Source organism: Gymnoscopelus microlampas (genome assembly GCF_963454915.1).
Source record: "Gymnoscopelus microlampas genome assembly, chromosome: 7".
NCBI classification, from domain to species: domain Eukaryota; kingdom Metazoa; phylum Chordata; class Actinopteri; order Myctophiformes; family Myctophidae; genus Gymnoscopelus; species Gymnoscopelus microlampas.
In genome coordinates, this window is record NC_139944.1 from 24,079,060 (window position 1) to 24,096,213 (window position 17,154).

Consider the following 17,154-nt stretch of genomic DNA (forward strand, 5'->3'; position numbering starts at 1 on the left):
ACTGCAGCAGCAGCAGCAGCAGCAGCAGCAGCAGCAGCAGTAGTAGTTAATCTCAGATGACAGTTGCACCTTAAAAGCACACAGCTTTATCATCAACAACCAGAGGAGACTGAGTAATAAGACAACAGGGAAGAGGAGAGATGGAAAGTAGAGGGACATACTGTATGGGAAGGGAAGAGGGAATGGAGATTTGCAAAGGAATCTGGTGAGGCGTTGATGGGATTTTAAGGCTAGTTCAGACCAAAGAGTCGCGAAGAGACCAAACAGTTTCAAGCCCGATTTATACACTGCCGTACAACGTAGCATAAATTAAGCATTAGAATGTTACAGAGAAAAAAGGTCTGAATAGCCCCATACAGTGCAATGATGATGTAGGTTACAGTAATACCCATCCTCTCATCTCCTCCAAATATCTCTTCATAGACATCACCAGCAATAGGCCCGCTTAAGTGCTGATTGTGTAAGCCTGGTAGAAGGCTCTTTACACTGATAAATGTAAAACCACACAAACGGCTGTTGGAGAGAAAACTAGAACAGACTTGTACATGGGTGTTTGTAAACAGACGGGCGGCTATGGTACATGTGCAACAGAGTAACCATTGTATATTCATATAGTATAAACTTAATTTTCCTTTTGAACGCATTCCTTTTAAAAAACACGAAAACAAAACAAAGTAAACAAAAAAGCAACAAGGAAAAGAATATCTGGCTGCCAAGCAAGCGTGTGCTTTTTTTTTTCTTTTTTCAAAAAAGGTATTTGTCTTCAGTTTTCAAAGTTTCAGCTGAATCGAACATATAACTGATTTAACTATGAGCGCAAATCCCTAACAACCCTCTTCTTGCGTTTTTTTTTTTTTAACTTCTGTCCATCGCTTTCTTTCCTGTGGAGGTAACTTGACCCCAACAACCCCCCACCCCATCCCCCCGTTTCACATCTCTCATATCTCTGTTAACTCTAAATGAGGTGGCCCTGGGTGGCCGAGGTGCGGCCTGACTCATGCGCCAGGGTCTCATTCAGTAAAAGCTCAAGCAAACAGAGGATCAGGCAAAAAGGTGGGGCGCGGGGGCCCCTCAGGGGCCCTGCAGGGGGCGAGGCTGTGCCGCGCGTTAGGAGCGGTAGTCCTTTTTACTGTACGGCTTGTTCCCCAGGATGCTGTCCACCTCGTGTGTAATGGATGACGACAACTTTGGAAGAACCTGCAGCATGTGAATATTGGGGGGGGGGGGAGAGAGAGAGAGAGAGAGAGAGTCAATATTCACTGTAAAGCTAGTGGTGCCCAAATGGTGTGCAGACTGCTGAGGCACACTGGTGTGAGACAAGTCCAGGTGTACCTTCGGATTATTACTGGAACTATATATACGTTTTTTATTTATTTACTATTACCGGTATCTGTACTTTGCGTGCACTCATTTCCCAATACAGAGGCAAATTCTATACCCTGAAAAATATATTTTAACTACTTTCAACATTGGATCCCTATTTTAGGCATTATAAGCTAAAATAATAATATATATATACTAGAGGGTCGGGGCGCTGCGCGCCCCTCCCCCCTAGCCGCTGCGCGGGGCTTTGTGTTTGTTGGTCTCTATAATATATAAAGCCATAATAGGAGATGTTCCCAATGGAGCTATGCCCAAATATGGAGTGTGTTGTCTGACCTCACTTGGGTCTCGTTGGGCGGTTATATAAAGCCATAATAGGAGATGTTCCCAATGGAGCTATGCCCAAATATGGAGTGTGTTGTCTGACCTCACTTGGGTCTCGTTGGGCGGTGGTCGGCGATGACGCTAAGGAACAACATGGCCGACTGTAATGTTGTGAGTTTGTGTTGGCCGCAATTAATTATGCTGCGAGGGGGCAGATGTGTGCTGAGCAGTATGAAGTGGCCTACAGACTGCGCGTAGTAATTCTGCACGTTGTGGCGTGTCTTGTTAGTGACATTGATATGTTGTTTTTGTGTTTAGTCCCACACAGTGGCAGTTTTTTTGGGGGGGTTTTGGGTATATATATGTATTTTTTTTTAATTGCGAAAATCAGCTACTTGCTATGACTCCAGGTGTGCCGTCAGATTTCGACTTGCCCATTGGTGTAATTGAGGCACAAAACCTTTGAAAACCACTGCTATATAGAGTTGGTATATACTGTATATAGTCTGCAGTTATTGACTGGGAAGGCCTTTGATCATTAGCAACGCGCTGTCTATCAGCACTAAAGTATAACGGGATAACTCGTGGCCCACTGGCCCCAGAAGTAATCGGAGCATAACATTTCAGAAATGAAATATCAAATGGACTGAGGGAGATGAGACTTACAAAGTGCACACATGAACGCACGCGGCACGTGTATATTTGCCTCAGTACTGTATGCACGCACGCACGCACACACGCACACAGCAATTCAAGAACTGAGTAGAAATGGAAAAACTATCCACCTCAGGCCAGACATAATGTGATGAGAGCACATAAACCCCCCGTGGACTGAAAATCCCATTAAATGAGTGCATCTTATGAGGAAAGGAAGCAGTGGGCCTAAAGCTATCCTCCAATTCCCCAGTCGACAGATACTCCGCTGACCTTATTAACTCGTACAGTGGACCACCCAAGCATGTAACAACAAACTGCCCAGGAGGCCATGCCGTCATTCTAATATAGGCATGAATATGGGCAGCAAGTCAGGTGACATATTCTTAACCCATTAAAGGACGACTTCACCGCTTTTCAACCTATCTTCATATAATAGGTCCTCACTAATACTCATGATAAAATGGTACAATAGGAGGGCTGTGGACAGTCCAGAAACCTGTCTACCAGTGACATCATCGTTAGGCATGATTTTTTTTTCCAACAAGATTTCACATTTTTTATTTCGATTTTTATTAACACGAGAACAATGGCTTCTTTTATTGCATTGCAACTTTCCAGGAATAGAAAGCCTGCAGTTTCTATTAGCTTGGATTCCCCATTGATGATGTCACTGGTAGACGGGACTCTGAACTGTCCAGAGCCCTCCTCTGAGACACAGACCGAGTAGAAAATTGTACCATTTTATCATGAGTTAGTGAGGACCAATTATATGAAGATAGGTTGAAAAGCGGTGAAGTCGTCCTTTAAGACCTGAGGGCGATTCTACAAATGCCTTCTAAACCAGTAGTTCTCACACTTTCAAGATTTTTAAAAAAAAGTTAAAAAAATTGCTTGTATATCTGCTATTTTTGAATAGCCGACTCTAAAATCTAAAATGACCTGGTTTTAATGGGTAAAAAACGTTTGCAATACAAACGTGATATTGAACAAGAGACACAAGAACACAAACAGACACACACCATGATGTGGTCTCACCTGTATTGCCCCCAAGTTCTCCATCAGCTGGTCGGTGCTGGATGCCCCTAAAAGGACAGAGCTCACCCCCTCGTTCCGTAGACACCACGCTGTAGGAGACCGTAAATAATATTGACATGCCTGCTACAGATACAACACAAACGTGAAGACACGCTGGTGTAAAAACACGCCCATGACTTCCCCACAAACATACAGGCATGAACACTCCTAGATGTACAAAAGAACACACATGACATTCCCACGTCACACTCACACAATCCTGCATCCCCCCCCCCACACACACACACACACCCACCCACACACAGAGCATAGGAGATCTCTCCATCTCTGTTTATTTCCTTGTTTTCCACATACAGTACATAACTTGATCAGGACCATAATATTGAAACACTGCGCGCACACACTATGACAGTAGCTACAATACACACATGTAGATTCTGAATGTTGTCTATTGCACCTTTAATATATGGCTATCCCTCCAATGTCTCTGTTGCATTAAGTTAGTTAATTCCGTGATTTGCATCTATAAGCATCTACAAGCAACATTGTAATGTGATGGCTGCATTCAAGCATCTCTTTAAGAAAAAAAATGAAACCTTACCCAGGGAAAACAGAAGCACACATGGCAGCTGTCAGCGTACACAGCTGAACAAAACAATAATTGTGAAACTGAATTCACATGTTTTTTTTTCCTTTTTGGGGGGCAGCAACACTTTTATTCGACACCCTTTTAAAATCTCCGTGCATGTATTATTTTCTTTTTATTATTCGTTTTAATAAAATAGACTCCTAATGACCTTTAACCTCTACACATGTGCAGACACACAGTATATCTACAATGCAATCAAGAGACTGTACCTTTTCTATACCCTACTCCAACACTGCAAAACTAAAGCTTAATTCATACACTATCATGAAACCGCATGCCAGCATACAGTTTGCACTACAGCGTCTGTTCCTGTTCCATGTTCAGTCTTGCCTACTTCTGTATCAGCCATGACTCACGTCCTCCACCCATGTAATGTGGCCTGTGCAAATGGTATATATCCTCCGTGAGTGCTTAATAGACTTTAGAACATGTCGTGTGACACTGCCGTGCTGTCATCTTGTTCTCAGGGATTGCCACTTGTTCGCTGAAGGGTAATTCAATCGAATGACCAGTCACCACCTCCGACTACAGGAAAGCGATCAGGATCACTACAGAGGATAACTGAATCACAACATTGCCCTGAGGTAATCAGGACTGCGCCAGCCACAGGCTACCATTTCACATCATTCACAATTCACTAGCCACACCATGCGCAACTGCTCCACTATGTTCACATTTCACGAACCACGGCATTCATGCACCCACTTCATCTACTGTATTAATCACTTGAACCCTAGCACCCTAGCACCATGGGGGAACATTTGCCAGAATTAGCCGAGATTGTAGATCTGTTACTTCTGGCGAAGAGATTTGTTATAGCAGACCAAGTACAGAGCCAACTCGGGTCCGTTTCAGTAAGTATAGGGGGTTTAAGTGGTTAACAACATTGTACCATTACCCACACTTCAACTTTTAAGTTCTCTGCCGACCAGGCTTCAAAGTCAATGCCTTCAAACAGAGGCGGTATTATAGTATTTCATCTCGGTTTTAACTCGATATCACAGCTCCACAGAGTGGCACTTGGTAGATGGTAAATCACACACGTGCTGCTTATAGGACTGTCATATGGATTTATAGTAATTGGGAGAGACCGGGCTGTCTGCTAATGGGCCGTGAAACCTAATCTATGGCACAGCATTACCATGGGGGGGGGGGGGGGGGGGGGGGGGGCGTGGGGGTGATATTCAACGAGATGGGTTTGTGGAGTTCCCAGATTTACTCTGCGCTTCGCTCATCTTTGACGCTTTAACGGCCCCTGCCAGGACGCCAGACTTGCACGCTTCCCAGTTTGGCAGCGGATCAATAATGTCCACTGGTCGGATTTATGTCTGGTATTGCATTTTACTGCTGATGTGGGGAAACCGGGACCCCATCCCACCCCCCAAAGTAAAACACATACACCAGAGAATGTCAATGGACCTAAAAATACAGACCTGCATTTTGATCGAGAACCACCTACATCTGCATAGAGATTAGTCCCGTCATGATTCATTACCGTATTTCTATTTTCCACGCCCTTCTAAGAAGTGACATATCTGCAGTACATCTCTAGAAGCTGATACCTATAGTCATAAATACACAACACAACACACAACACACAAACAGGCACACCAGACCAGCAGAGGGGGGGACCCTCAGCCCCACGTCGTGGGAGAGCACGAGCGAGAGGTAGAGGGACGGACAGACAGACAGAAAGAGAGAGAGCAGCAGAGTGTATCTGCGTACCGATGGCGAGCTGGGGCAGAGTGCAGCCCAGCCGCTCCGCGATTGCCTGCAGCTCTTTCAACTTCGCCTGCTGACGCCGGCCCTCCTCGCTCAAGATCTTGTCCTTCAACCACTGGTAACCCTGTCACAAAAAACACCAGCACACCTGCTCAGAAACACAGCCCTGCTCACACCGGTGCACAGCTTCCGCTGCTGCATGGGGCTCCTCGTGTAACCAGGGCCTGTTTTTAAACACGTGACTCTGTCTTCTGCATCTGACGTATGGCTCAGGAGGTAGGTCTCCTCCATCGCTCTCAGTCCCACGTGGTTTAGGCCAATCACTTTACACACACAACATTATTGATACCAATTACATACTGGAATACTACAGACTTTCAGGGGTTTAAGGTGGTGTACGTGATATTTATTTGTGTTTAAAAGTGTTAAATAGCTATATAATCCAATAGCAAACATTGCTATAGAGTGTTTGTTCTGTAGCAACAGGGGTCTACCTGTGTGTTCGGCTCAACAGTGAATACATTTTCAGGCCGGGAAACAGATCTTATCCAATCAGGAGAGAGAACTCATTCAGACACAGAATAAACAAGTGAAATCGGAAGTGATGAAACAAGCAGACATAATTGGGACTGGAACACTATAAAATTTAAGCTATCTTCTGCTTACAAAGGAGCTGAAGAGATGGGAAAGATGAGTAGACCCTAGCCCTGTCTGGCTGAGGGGGTGACTAGTGAAAATGTCAAATTCTTACCTATTTCTGAACATTGTATAAAATAAATTAAATGTAGTTCTGGCATCCTACATCTGCAGTCCCAACGGCTCTATTTTTTCAGCCTGTACCAAATTTAACATGGAGGTTCGTCCGTGGTCGGGAATGCGCGTGCATGCGCATTCCCGGTCAGGAACTCGACTACATAAGTTAAATTCAACGCTCAAAATAAAGAGAAAAAAAAGTTTTTTCAACCCATTGCTACAGTTTTCCAGCCTGTCATAAATACAGACATCTGTAGGATACCCAGACTGTCTACCTTTACATTTTTGATCGATGTATAAAAAATAGAAAAAAGTTAACAATTTGACCGTTTCGTCAGTCGCCCCTCTCAGCCGAATCTTAAGGATATGTGACCGAGACTGGGGGAGACCCCTGTTACTGAACAAACTCTCTATAAAAATAATTACTATCAGAATATAGAATTTTAACTTTTTTAAGTTTTACCAAAAAATATCACTTACATCAGCTTTAATGATTAGTGGAATTATAATTGAAAATGTTATACAGAGCTCAGAAGCAGCAGGGGACATCTGTGACTGCTGAGTTTCTTTTTGTGCATGTGTAAGAAAAGAAAGAAATCAATCTTATATAACAGATAACTGAAACTATATTAAAACTTAACGGTACTGTTGGTCTGGCATTATGTTATTCAAGTACTAACATTAGTAGATCCAAGAATGTTAATCACAGTTGCATTAGATGACCAAGGTATCCGATGCCACAAACACACAAGCAACACTACAGCTACAGTGTTGTGTTGGATGAGTGTCACATTCCACAAGAGGTATAGTACTACACAACACCAAGATGGGACAGCTACTTTTATGAACCAGGAAACGCTTAGCTGTCCACGAGGTACAGTATAGCTTCACACACAACCACAGACACGCAAACTATACAGTATATGCACACAAACATGCCACTACACAATAGAAGAGATTATTATTATATGAAATAATGTGTAAACGTGTAGACAGAGGCTGTGCTGGTTGATGTTGATACACACCACATGTGCGCAGCTTTGCTACAGTAGTGTAGGAATGTAAAAATATATGTACATAGAAGAATTTATTTAGAAAAATATGTATTTTTTATTAATATCTGCTTTTGGTGCTCCGTACTTCCTGAGCTCAGCCTTTAGAAACAAGCTGAAGAGACCGTAAACAATAATGCACAAACCAATAGCCTACTGTGATCTAGTACAACTGAACTCAACTGAACTCAGTTTCAGTTCAAGTTTCCTGAATCCAACACTCTACTTACCATTACACAACATCGTGTTTGGTTGTCTACATACTGTGTCTACTCGTGTTGTTTGTTTGCGCGTGTGTGCGTGCGTGTACTAATCGGCACCACGGTGAAACCAGTTGATAAGTGGTATAAAACAGCAGCAGGTACTGGGTTGGGAACACACATTGCATGCCGTCAACAGCACTCAAAATATACAAGCATATCTAGAGGGACACCGAGTTCTAGCACCTGAAAGACACAAAAACACATCCATTATGACAGCAACTGGTAAGGCAAGACAGGCGGGTGTGAGAAAGGTACACAGGTTGGCAACTGCACAGATGACACTACAAGAGTGTGAACACAGAAAGCAGTGAGGAGAAAGAAAGAGAGGTGGGTGGACTGAGTGCAGGACCCTACCTTCAGTGAGGCACGAGAGTAAGGAGGCACCCCGCTGTCGTATTTGCCTGAGATGATCCCACAGGCCAGCGGTGACCATGTCATGGCCCCTACACCTGAAAAGGACAAAATCATCACCATCACCATCATTATTACCATCATCATCATCATCACAAACATCCCCCCCATCATCAGCATTATTATCTTTAATCCTGGGTGACTTATCCCAAAAAGATTCTAATCGTAGTTTAGTCCTTGATGTTCTTGATTTCCTACATGTTTCTGTGAGATACAATTTTCTATTCAGCGCAAAGCAACAGCTGTGACAAGTGACGTTAATCTCCTCCCATGGATTAAGAACCCAATAGATGACAGCCCCCTTTAGCCTCTGGCCTGTCCCCATAGTGTAGATTCACTGAACTGAGTGCACTTTTGAACTAGAGCCTGACCGATGCCAGATTGTTGGGGTCCAATGCCGATCCTGATTTTGGAGAGTCCTAGCATTTACTGTATATAAAAATTAACATAAATAAGTTTTTGATATAATTAAGTCTAATACTGTATGAACCAAATTATAACATAATCTTATATAACCACTTAAGTCCTTATTCAAAATGTAAAAAAATAGCCAATCTAATAAGTTCACAAAGGGTGAAATGACACATTGTGAGCTTATTTTTTAATTTGATTTTTTTTTATTTTATAAAGATGCAAGATTGAAAGTGGTAAATACTGTACACACCCGCAGAATACTTGCCGATACTGATGTCGTCAAAAAAGTAAAATCAAGGCTCTAATCTAAATCACACCCAGACCCCAGCTCTAATTCTAACCACCCCTTACCTATTTTATGGAAGAGCTCAGGTAGCTGTACCTCTACCTTCTCTCTCTGGAACATATGGTATTCAGCCTGCTCACAGATAGGTGGGATCTGGTTGAACTGCCGTGCCACAGAGTATGCTTCCTAAAAGAAAACATGACATTTAATAGTCACAATTACAGTACAGTGGGGTTCTGCAATTTATTAGAAATCGCAGCACAAGATCAAACCAGATTAGTCAAAAATAATGATAATTTGGTCCCCAATTCTTTGGGGGTATTTGTGTTACTGTGTATTTGCACATACAGTATATGAAATGTGTCCTCTGAATTTACCCATCCTAACTATTAGGAGCAGTGCATGCTATCAATACAGCAATCGGGGAGCAGATAGGGGTTAAGTGTCTTGTTCAGGGAAATAGCTTATAGAAAAACACACACAAAAACTAAAATAGGCAATCTACAAGCTCACAACATGATGTGAGCTTGTGATCTGCTATTTGACCAAAAATATAATCAAGGTATGCCCAGAATAGGTACGCCAGGTTGAAAGTGGTTAAACTGGCACAATGATCTTGTGAACTTATATGATTTTGATATATACATCTTTTAATGTGAATGTTTTTTTTTCTCCCAATTTTCCCTTCCTTTCCAATTGCCCCTCCCGGTACCCCAATTTGAACACCCGTGTTCTAAACAATATTTAATTCTCACCATAATCTCCATAGGGCTCCAGCGAGACGTTCCCCAGTACATGGCCATGCCTTGGTTTATCACATGGGTCATTGCCCGCACCGTTTCTGTAAAGGAAAAGAGGAAACATTTCAATGGGAGTCTATTTCAAAGCCTACTAGCTGAAGAGATTAAACGCTATTACAATTAGATTTTTGACTCTCCAATCAGAGAGTGACGATTGAGGAGCTGATTGTTTTGGTCTGGCTTGTGAATTCATTCAGATAAGGCAGCATGATACCCGTTAGTACCAAGGCATAATTGCACAAATTCTGAGATATAAACATGCAAGAAAATGTCCTGGTTGATTTGTGAGAGGCTGCAAGGGGATGCAACTATGCTAATTGGATTGAATGAGGCTTTGCGGGCATATCTGCATCATATCTCATCATCTTTTGCAACAGGAACGAGAAATTACATATTTTATTTACAACTTAAAAACAAATGTAACAGACAATCAGCAAACTAGCACCCCCACATAACAAACTAACAAAAAAAGAATAGCAGCAATGGCTATTAATAGCTGCAAAAATAGCTGAAGACATTTTCAGGACTCCAAGACTAGAGGCTCATTCATGGGTCTCTAATGGGGATCTTTAATAGAGATAAACATATACCATGTTTGTTGACATGCAACACATTCTGGGCCTCACTGTCAATTATCGCAGAAATCCACCTCTTTTGTTATTTGGTTTATCACTCAGATAACTCTACATGTATTTTAGCTACTGACAGGATTTCTATATACTGCTTGCCCAGTGGCCATACTTAACCCAGCGTGTGACCACCACAGAAAGCTTAATGAGGATCACGGCCCGATTGGCGAGATCCGGGAAACAGACGGAACAGCAGTTCACCTCAGCCTCAATCACAATGCACCAGATGGCCGGGCTGTTGTAATTTTTTACAGCAAGTTCAAAGCTGTCTGAGTGAACTATGTGAACTATTTGCACTCTCTAAAAGGGTATATGGGCAAGTATAGAAAAAAACAAACAAACAGTTCTACACCCAGGCAGAAAACACACTTTCTCAGCCCAATGGCGCCTGAAAGACCATGTCAGAGGACACAGCCATCTGTAAGGACTGAGTCGTGTGTGAGGATTGCGCGATGACCCAGGGAACTCTGACCACGGCAGCAGATGTACACCGTGTGCCACCAGCGGAGCCTTTTACAGGTCTCCAACATCCGTCTCCAGTCCGCTGGAGGCTGAATGCGCAGGTCAATGTGAAACATTTTAAAATAGAATTTCTTCAACACCCCCTCGCCACGCTCGCAACATAGATCTGTATCTCTGCACTGCACTGTCCAATCACTGATCATCGCATCGTTTCTACATCGTCTTGAATGCAGAGAGATGAGACACATGAGCCGTTTGGCAGCTTCTGATGTTTTATATACTGTACTCTGTCACTCTCACAGAGTATATGAAACGTAAAATGTACATAAAACGTGCGAGGCAACGCACCTATTTTCAGTGTGCAACGCTGTCATACAATGAAGAATACGTTAGGCTTGGGTAAACCAACAGACGATAAACAGAAGCAATGATAAGAGCAGAGATCATGTACATGTAGACCTTACCTTCCATAGGAGTATTGGGATCCGGTCTGTTTGCAAAAACCACATCCACATATTCTAACTGCAGTCTTTCCAGCGAGGCTTTTAAACCTAGAAATAAATAAATCAGCACCACAGTCGAGATTATACACAAAAACATGAACAATGGATTCGGCAAAACAATGGGACTTGTGTTATTGTGCAGCCCACGACTACCTGAGCTTTCTCAACAGCTGAATATAAGCCCATGAGGACGTGTTATTGAGGCAAAGGGGACTAATTAGGATGTTAATGCAGAGTCAGTAGTTAAGTTCCCCAGCTGGGCTTTGTGACACATGCAGCTTACCTTCTATAATGTGTTTTCGGGACAATCCTCGTTCAGTCTCAGCCCTACAAAATGAAAAAGCACAGCGCTTTAAGAGACCATTTCCAGAAGCGGGCACTAGACATGTTATTACTTCAACATCATGGAGACGTGTCCTTCAACGGTGTTACTCCTGTTCTGCTATTATTGCCATCGGCCAGAAACACAGCATGATGCACGTTTGAACTCTGATGAAAGTACCCTGACAGAGCATCACTTGGAATTACACACGAAACCCATTAACAGCAACAGCAGACGCTCTATTAGTATTAGGGCAACCATCACTCAACCAAAGAGAATATTACCTAGAGGATCGTTTCTCATTTAGACACTCAGGCACAAACAAATTAATCATGTCTAAACTTACTTTCCGCCCCAGAAGATCTTTGTTGTGATCACCAGACTGGAACGCCTGTAAACAGGAAAGGAAAAAATAATTATAAACACTGATTTTCAGAACCTTCCCAAAGCACAAAAAATAACTAGAAAAAGTGCTCCTCCGAGCACAGGTCTCCGCCAGGCCAGGTAGGTTATTGTGGGCCAGCAATGTTTGGAATTCAGTCATTATAGAGGTGAGTGGAATCGCTGCGTTCATGATTTCAGGCATTTTGTTCAAAACAGACCACTCCTGCAAACTTTAGATGACAATCTTAGCCAATAAGGATGGAATATGAAAACACGTACAGATCCGTGTTGATCATATGACTATACAGATAATATGTACCGTTTTGTGTAATGTTTGGACAAAATCTGTAGGAGTTCTATATATTCTTTTCATCAAATATAGATTAGTCAAAAATAATGATAATTTGGTCCCCAATTCTTTGGGGGTATTTTTGTTACTGTATATTTGCGCATACAGTATATGAAATGTGATCCGTGTTGATCTCATGACTATAGAGATATGTACCGTTTTGCATAATGTTTGGACAAAATCTCTAGGAGTAATTATTATTATTTCTTTTTTGCAGAAATTGGCCTCCTGGTGGCACTAAAACATGCCGATGTGAAACATTTGGGGCAGAGGTTCTGTTCTGGCAACTGGCACCCAGGGAGTGTGTGTGGACAGTTTCACGTCGATTGGGCCAGCGGTGCCGGAGATCAGATGTTCACAATGGCACCCCAATGGCACCATCTTTTTTTGCCATATCCAGATTGGAATCGGATTGTTTTTATCAAGTCTGAACAGCAAAAAACATATAGAAGCAGATTTTTGTTAATCAAATTTGAATCACATTCCTTAGCCTTGTTCAGACCGCATAAAACCAACCAACTCCAAACTGGATAGGAAACCAGATTTGGGCTAGATTTGGGCTGCCAGTCTGCACAACGCCTTAACAGAAAATACATTTTACGGCCAGGATAACAATTTCATCCCATCAGAAAAGAAAACTCAGTTGTTACTGACCAAACACTCCATAGCAATGATTACATTCAGAATGTAGAGCTTCTACCTTTTAACAATAAACTTTTTTGTTTTAACCAAAAAAAAACATCTCTTACAGCACCTTTATAATTCTAACCAAAGCTTAGCTGTACATAGACTGTACCTCATACATCTCTCTACCTTCCTCCATCTCTCTCTCAGATTTCATAATTTTCAAACGTCTGTAATCCACAAAGTCTGATTGTTAATTCCTTGTGTCAAATATGTTTGTCTCAAAGCGTTCTCTTAATTATTCTTGGGCCTTTTTCATTTTTGTTTAAATCTTTGCCCTGTTTTTACCTAGTTTTAATTTGACCCTTTAGTTTAGCCTAGTTGGGTCCCATGTCATTGTTTGGTTGCCTATATGCTTTTTTTATGCCATGCTTATAAACCCTGTAGCACTCTGAGATTCGCAAGAATGTAAAGTGCTTTATAAATAAAATGCATTACTATTATTATTATTACCAGACAATTAAGACTGTGATTTGAAATCTAAGTGCCAGGTCTTCACTGGCGATTATTTAACGTGATTACTTATTAATTTTTCCCTTTTCCCCCCTCTCATTTATTTAATTTATTTTCCCCTCAGTTCCTGTCATATTTTACTTTGTGATTGAATTTCAGATGATTAAACAAACTGGTCAAATTGCCTTGTGGTGCAGACACCACTGTGTGACAACTCTTCTGCAGTATTTGTTGTTGTTCCTCATCGCACTCCTTGAAACCAAAGTGTTTCCTAACAGCTAAATTGGTTTTACCTTTCTTGTTGACCAAAGTCTCTCTTTCCCTCATCTTGGCTCAAGCTCAACTAAGCAAGCCACAGTCTAACTGAGATAGAGTTATTTATGACAAGACAAAATGAGAGCATCATTGCCAAACGGAATGCGGCACAATAATCATTTTATGTCCATTTCTTAATTTCATATTCAGAAGCCAAAATCATAATTGAAAATAAAAGGTGATTAATTAAGCATCCCTCGATGGGGTATCTTTATAGGCTACATGTAACTTATGATTGTTGGCTAGCTACATAAGATATGTATGTTTATGTGAACAAGGCCCTTACAGTTAACACATTGCCTGCCAGAGTTTTTTCAGATTTTTAGCTGTTGTCTGCCAGGGTTTTGCCATGATTTTGGTACCTGTTCGCGTAGCCACAGATTTTTTTCCTCCAGTATGATTGATCCCCAGATGGTTTCTAATCACAGATGAGATTCAGGTGTGGTTTCACAAATGTCAACGAGGTCATTTTGACCTCGTTGACATGTGTTGTTTGATGTTTCAATATAGCTCAAAACCAGTAGTTTTAAACCAAAAAACAAAGTGAATTGTTTGTCCGTTTGAATTTTAACATTGAAGTGAATGGAGCAGCAAATCTTCGAACATTTCTAGCTCCTAATCTGTTCGTAATTCGACAAGGGTTGAAATGATAAAAAAATTCAAAAAACATGATGAGTCATCATGTTGTAATTTGCAATGTTAAACCCACAATCAATCCTCCAGTTCAAGGCAACACAGAAAGGGGGGAACTTTTTTCTTATTTCCACACAACTCCTTTATGCTATATTAATGACATAGTTAAATATTGAAAATGGGTGGATTTCCCCTTTAAGTTAACTTTGCAGACATACAGTATCTTGGTCACTTGTTTATGGTTAACTAGATTTGTTGTCTCTTGTGATCACATGTTCAGAATCTTTTTTAGATAGCATGTTGTTTACTTTGGACAGATGCTAGGTTCATCGTATACCCGGTATCCTAGTTCCTTTGAGGCTCTACATTTTTCTCTCTGCACTATACTTACTGTATGTGACTATTTACCTTGTTGTTTGTTGACTAGAGTTCATGGTTACTCTGCTTATTCTGATCTTGCATGTGTAAGTCTCTCTGGATAAGAGTGTCTGCTAAATGCCTAACTTGTAACTAAATACTGAATGTACATGTGAGTGTGACTCTCTTGTAGGCATGTTGTGTAACTGTCAAAAACATTTCCTTGTATTTGATCGTGTTGACTAGTAGGTCATGTAATGTTATTACATGCAATAATATGATTTGCGAATGGATGTTCTTTTGGGTTGTGGGGGGGGGGGGGCTAGGCTAGAAACTGTCCTTGAAATTGTCATAGTCTGAGTTTAACACGGCCCTGAGTGACCCCAAGTGTGAGTAACAGTGCCAGAACTCAGACAGTGACAATGAATGAGCGTTAGAGACATTCAAGTTGACAGGTCGTGACATGCCATCGACATTCATTTTACCCAAGCAATTTTGACTGTGTATGCGCATGCATGTTTTTGTTTGAGGGTGGGGGGCAGAAATCGTCCTTGAATGCCCCCAATACAAAAGTGAGTAATGCCTGGTTTATACTTCGTTGGACGCGGGTGTCACGCACCAAAGATAGTCGGATCTACAAGCTCGCAACGAGTCGTGCTGCGACCCATTACGGGCTTGTGGATCTGCTATTATAAATCAGCCCGTAACTGTGCCAGAAGTCAGCCGGTGACAATGAATGAGTGAGTGTTACAGAGGCACAAGTTGACAGGTCTACATAGTACATAAATGCCAATCCAGGATGACAAAGTAAAAGCCCTGGCACCAGGGGTCGATCCATTATTCAGCATCTTTGAGGAGGGACACATGAGTTGCGGGCATGGCTGCCTGCCTGCCTGCCTGCATTAATTTTGCATCTCTACCTTGCCCGGCAGGCTCGCGGAAAAGTTCCCTACGATGCCAAAATTACGAGGGAAATGATGCAAGATCAGAGAAATCCAGCTGGGATTGAAAGAACTAGATTAAACTGTACCTCCATCCTTTCTTCTTTATTATGTTCCCGAGGACCACCTCTGCCCTGTGAGACAGACAGACAAACAGACAGACAGACAGACAGACTGGTAGTGAGACAAGATAATAAGGGCACTTGCAACAATACGAGAGCATTAATGCACGTCTGAAGAAAAGAGTTAAAAACCATTTTGAAACGCTGAATAAAAGAACACAGTACAACTCTGAGCATTTATAATTCATGAAGGAAGCTTTCATTGAAAAGAGCACCATCCCAGAATGGGCGAGCATTGAATGGGCTGGCAGAGAGAGTCTTTAGGCTGGGGGGGGGGGGGGGGGGGGGGGGGTGCAGCGGCTGTAGCCACCACTAGGGGTCTCATTAGCAGCCTCAGGGGTTGCTAATTATTCCCAATATGAGTCCCATCAGAGACGGTGCAGATGGTGTCAATGGGAGCTCCAACCACTCCCCCTCGCTGTCACAAACAGATCACAGTGCCTGACCCGCACACACTCAATGCACACTGTAAGGTCAGGAGCTCAAGCTATCAATCCATCTGTCTCCATCACCCCTTTTACTCTCTTTTTCTCCATCCTCCCTCTGTTCCCTCCCTCACGCTCCATCTACCCCATCACATTCCACTTCTCTATTTTTCTCCTCTGTGTGTGTGTGTGTGTGTGTGTGTGTGTGTGTGTGTGTGTGTGTGTGTGTGTGTGTGTGTGTGTGTGTGTGTGTCCTGCTGTTTGTAGAAGTATGTAAAGAATAACAGCTGGGCTCATGTTTGCTTCATAACTAGCTCATCACTCCCATTAGAGACTGACATAATAAAATAACATACACTGTACACATGTGCGTGTGAGCATGTGTGCGGGCATGCGAGTGAGAGCAGGCGAATAACACACTGCACAACCTCTAGGCTGCTACAAAAAGTATGAATCTCTGACAGCCTAAGCAGAAACTATGTTTGGCTTTCAGCAGGTACATGTACATTGTCTAGTTTAATTAGGCCACTTGTTCCCAGCTTGAATCCACAATATTATTTCTTGCAACAGCCATATCTAAAAGCGGTCTTACTTTTGGATTTCAAATGTCTGCGTCATCCTCCCAACAACCCTAACTCTGTAGTCAACTCATAATAACTCATAATATGCAATTAACTATGCATCTGAAGTGAAATGTCTAAACCATAAATATATAATTAAGGGAGAGACTGTTATAATTGCTCACAATAGGTAATTTGTCTTTTCAGAAACACTTTTGGCATGGGCAAGCTAGCTGCTGACTGGATATTAAATATTTAAATCTGTGTTGATTTATTTTTTGCCCATTTGTCTGTTTTTTGAATGCGTTTCTCTTGTTTGTTTACAG

General features: G+C 42.0%; 1 protein-coding gene across 5 annotated transcripts in view; it reads right to left on the reverse strand.

Moving 5' to 3' along the window:
* Positions 1-933: 933 nt before the first annotated feature.
* Positions 934-17,154, reverse strand: part of kcnab2a (potassium voltage-gated channel subfamily A regulatory beta subunit 2a) — a 115,404-nt gene continuing 99,183 nt past the window's right edge. For all 5 annotated transcript variants that reach the window (XM_084063580.1, XM_084063579.1, XM_084063576.1 and 2 more), the window contains 10 exons: positions 15,811-15,855; positions 11,952-11,996; positions 11,567-11,610; positions 11,245-11,331; positions 9,645-9,730; positions 8,955-9,075; positions 8,133-8,227; positions 5,714-5,834; positions 3,340-3,428; positions 934-1,197 (listed from right to left, as the gene is read on the reverse strand). In XM_084063580.1, the coding sequence (XP_083919706.1) occupies positions 1,108-1,197; positions 3,340-3,428; positions 5,714-5,834; positions 8,133-8,227; positions 8,955-9,075; positions 9,645-9,730; positions 11,245-11,331; positions 11,567-11,610; positions 11,952-11,996; positions 15,811-15,855 (823 nt within the window). In that variant the 3' untranslated portion in view covers positions 934-1,107. The remainder of the gene's footprint in view (positions 1,198-3,339; positions 3,429-5,713; positions 5,835-8,132; positions 8,228-8,954; positions 9,076-9,644; positions 9,731-11,244; positions 11,332-11,566; positions 11,611-11,951; positions 11,997-15,810; positions 15,856-17,154) is intronic.